The sequence below is a fragment of the Tubulanus polymorphus genome, chromosome 6 (assembly GCF_964204645.1).
Source record: "Tubulanus polymorphus chromosome 6, tnTubPoly1.2, whole genome shotgun sequence".
NCBI lineage: Eukaryota > Metazoa > Nemertea > Palaeonemertea > Tubulaniformes > Tubulanidae > Tubulanus > Tubulanus polymorphus.
Genome location: NC_134030.1, coordinates 19,363,028 through 19,367,117, shown reverse-complemented (window position 1 = coordinate 19,367,117; position 4,090 = coordinate 19,363,028). Strand labels below are relative to the sequence as shown.

The 4,090-nt window shown below is 38.7% G+C and overlaps 1 protein-coding gene across 1 annotated transcript; it reads right to left on the bottom strand.

Annotated features, from left to right (window-relative positions):
- Nucleotides 1-967: 967 nt before the first annotated feature.
- On the bottom strand, nt 968-3,429 carry LOC141907536 (uncharacterized). Its single transcript, XM_074797213.1, has 3 exons — nt 3,368-3,429; nt 2,906-3,043; nt 968-1,675 (listed from the first exon to the last, which is right to left on the bottom strand). The coding sequence occupies exons 2-3, from the start codon at nt 3,020-3,022 to the stop codon at nt 1,097-1,099; spliced, it is 696 nt and encodes a 231-aa protein (XP_074653314.1). The 5' UTR covers nt 3,023-3,043; nt 3,368-3,429; the 3' UTR covers nt 968-1,096.
- Nucleotides 3,430-4,090: the final 661 nt, after the last annotated feature.

The following is a 4,090-nucleotide window of genomic DNA, read 5'->3' as shown; positions in this document are numbered from 1 at the left end:
TGTTGAATGTTTTTGTCATGTAACTTGTATGTATGAATGGGGCGTGAATGTGAGTGTGTGGGCGACTAGGCCTCTCAGGTAATAAGTTAATTTTAACTTCAACTGTCGTCCAACGTCCTATTTGACAATAATTTGTACTAATTCCTACTACCTTAAATTGTAATTTAATTCGTAAATAAAACATCATCATTATTATTATTATTATTATCATATTTTTGACTTCAGACGGCAGGTGCATATTATACCATAGAGTATATAGAATATGTCTATTTAATCATTTCCTATTTCTCTCTTTTTAATATGTTATTCACACGGTCAACTATTTCTCAGTAATGACTAGCGCCTGTATGTATTCGAACCTATGGCACTCCTGTGCATACTATATTTATCAATGTTTTTGCCGTATGTCTAAACCGATCATGCACCAAACAATAAATAACAAAGTTCGCCGACGAGTCGGCAATCGGAAATAACTCGACGAAAATCTCTCCATACTTTTCGTCGCTCCGTGATACGGTATTTTCGGCAAATCGACGAAAAGTCCGATAAATCTTTTATAGCTTTGAAACGAACTGGGCAGTTCGAATACCAACAATATAACTGAAACGGCTACAGTCAAACGAATAGCGTTCTTCGAATCTAATTCGCATTCTTTCACGTCGATGTAAGGAATTAGATGTAACTTTCGCAAAGCATAATTATAGGAAATTTACAATAATCCACAAAGGCCCAAAACTCTGGAACTCTGTGCAGAAAAATCTGAAATTATGTCATTCTATCTCGTCTTTTGGAAGTACTGTAAAAAAGCCAAGACCAGTCGTGATTGTTTTGCTGAATAACTAGAATTATGCGACCTCGAAGGTTGCAGACACACGCTGAGAAACTACAAACTCGTTTTGATTCGTGTTCCTCATCTAAGATCTCTGCATCTCAACTGAAGCCTTTTAAATATTGATCAAACAAAATGTTTATTTCTAACTATATGATTATTTATTTCTCAATTCGTATTGCAAACGATAATTTTTTTTCGAATTGTCGAGCTCAATTTTGTTTGACTTCCAGTTTTAGCAGCTCCAATTTTGTTGAAATGATGTGTCTATGGCGGCACTGCTCCTCCACTGGCTCCTGTGCCTCCTAGACCCCCATCACCTCCTGCGGCCCCGTTCCCGCCAAGGTCCTCGGAACCTCCTTGCACCCCGGTGCCTCCTAGGTCCTCGGAACCTCCTTGCACCCCGGTGCCTCCTAGGTCCTCGGAACCTCCTTGCACCCCGGTGCCTCCTAGGTCCTCGGAACCTCCTTGCTCCCCTGTGCCTCCTAGGTCCTCGGAACCTCCTTGCTTCCCGGTGCCTCCAATATCTGGCATGCCATCTTGCTTCCCGGTGCCTCCTTGATTCTTGTTGCCCCCTTTAATCTTCTTTAACCGTTCATATTCTATTTCCAGTCCACGCATACCATACATCAACAACTGAGGAATCTGATTAATCACAGCTGGATTTTTAAAATGATGCGTGAAAACCTTGCATAATTTCATGTCGAAGTTATACCGGTCCGAGATCATCGCGTTTAGAGCGTAACCGATTTTCTGCAGAATTAACCCATCTTCGCAGGATACAACCTCTAGGAATTTACCAATGATGCGACTCCCGAGTTCTAGTGCAGCCCTTTTAATTACAAACTAAAAATGAATGAAAAAAAGCAATAGGAGAATGACGATTGAGGATTCCGTGATCTGCTGTGGCAACTGAGGATTACACTTCTGGCAGGTGGGGATCCCTGGGTTGGTAGTTTTGTTTTATATATATATATATATATATATATATATATATATATATATATATATATATATATATATATATATATATATATATATATATATATATATATATTTACTATTCATCGAATAAAGAATCAATAGTCTCCCTATGAACCAATTAGATCAACCAGAGTTTGCAAATAGGGAGGATCTCAAAATTTCGATAGTTACTTCAATTAGAATAACTCGCGGAAGGGGGTGGGGAAGGGGGTTTAACCCTTTAACCGGCAAGTATTTTTCGGCCTATGAGAGATTTTGGACCTTGCAAGGGGAAAACTTAATAACTCAGTTGATGTGAGGGATAACTCCATACTGTATGTTTTTTATGAAAGCTCTTTTTCATAAGCTTTTAAATGATACCATGTTTGCGAACTTTGGGGGTTACCTTCAGGGTCTGACCCCAAGGTCATATATCCCAAGGTCATGCAGATTTTTAGGACACCCATAATAAAAAACTGTCATGAGATTCATCCCAATATGAATTGTCATCAGAATCTTTCATAACTATGTCCAAAATATCAGCCAAACTCACTAGAGAACGTCTTTAGTGCATTGGCAATTACTACTAACGATATTCTCAATTTTGGAAATCTGACCCACGTGACACGTGGTTTCCATACCCCCTTCTACATGTCAAATGTATGATATATCACTTTCCTGCCTTGTTAGACATCGTATGCCGTCTGGTGTCGCCATCTGCTGATAGGAAAATGAGTTAGAATGCTTCACTGAAATCAAAACTTTTCTATTCTATTCTCTATAGCTGGTCTATTCAAATCGGTCGCTAGCGATTGCCGGTTAAAGGGTTAAGGCCTCCTGTGGATTCATCATGACTGCCGAACTATCGATCTATTGCGGTGCAAGATAATATTGAACTGAATTGCAGTTTCAAATATAGGGTTACATCCAATAAGACAGTTATTCTAATTGATGGAACCATAGAAATTTTGAGATGCTCCCTAAGTCGCCTACATGATGTGTGTTCATCGCCGCTTCATTGAAACTGAATAACACAATCGCCAACATGGCCAGAAACAAAATCCCCAACTCAGTTGTGAAGACAATCAAATTGTATGCAGGAAAAAGATTTACCTTCTCTCTGGATATGCCACAGCTACCGGGGTGATAACTACTCGGATAATATCGTTTACTGTATCTTTCATCCGCGAGTGCAACGCCGCACAAAACCATCAAACAAAACAACTTCATCTTTACACACAAACTGTCGGTCTGAAGAAAGAGATAGATGTAATATTTCTGTTTTTGAATTACGTGACAAATTGGAACGGTCTATGAAACTGGCCCTGTAGTCTATGAAACTGAATTATAGAGTCAATAAAACCGGCCGTTAGTCTCTGAAAATGCCTCGTTGTCTGTTAATCCGGCACCTAGTCCCCATGGAACGGACTTCTCGTCTGTGATACTGACTCTAACTGACTCTTAATATTATGTAACTGACTGGCAGTCTATGCAACTGACGCAGTCCTTTTACACTGACCCAAAATCTTTGGAACTGTCCACGATGAAACTAACTCCTATAGTCGATGCACTTACCTTCAATTTGTAGCTTGTAAAACGTCACTGTTTCTCCACACTGCGACACTACATCTTTCCCTCAGAAATCTAAATATTTTAAACATGTTACGAAGTGAATAATATTTATTCAGACATGAACAAAACTAACACGAGCCTCTACGAATCTATTGTACTAGCAAATCTTGGCGTGAACAAAACTAACATGGGTTTATGTGTGAAGTCATTGTGTGGCAACTGCAAATGTAGAAACAACTGTTCCCGTTCAAAATGCGAAGATTTTTTAAAAATCTTCTTCATCGGTGACGAATATTTACCAAGCTCTGAATCGATTCATTTTGAAAGCTGTTCTGTCTCTCTGTCAAAGTTGTGCAACCTGCAGCTTTATTTGAATTGTGAGTTCCACTGTTAGGCCTACTTCTATGGCTTGTGATCTTCGCAATTGTCTTTGAATTCATTCAATCCGTTCAGCGTTGAATAAGGCATTTTGATCGAGCATCCATCGACTTTATTTTAGTGAAATATGTATATAGATCGACGGTTTTATCATTTTTAAACGGTTTCTTAGGGCTACGTTGACTAGCCGCTGATATAGAAATAGTGTTAGTGGTTTGATTAGAACTTAGGATTTGTCGCCACCCGCTTTAAAGTCAATTCATTTCTAATTTGATGAGAAAGAGCTAACAAAAATTGCTTTTTAAGAACATTTTAACAAAAGAATACTTTGTTTGTTTTTGAAATAGA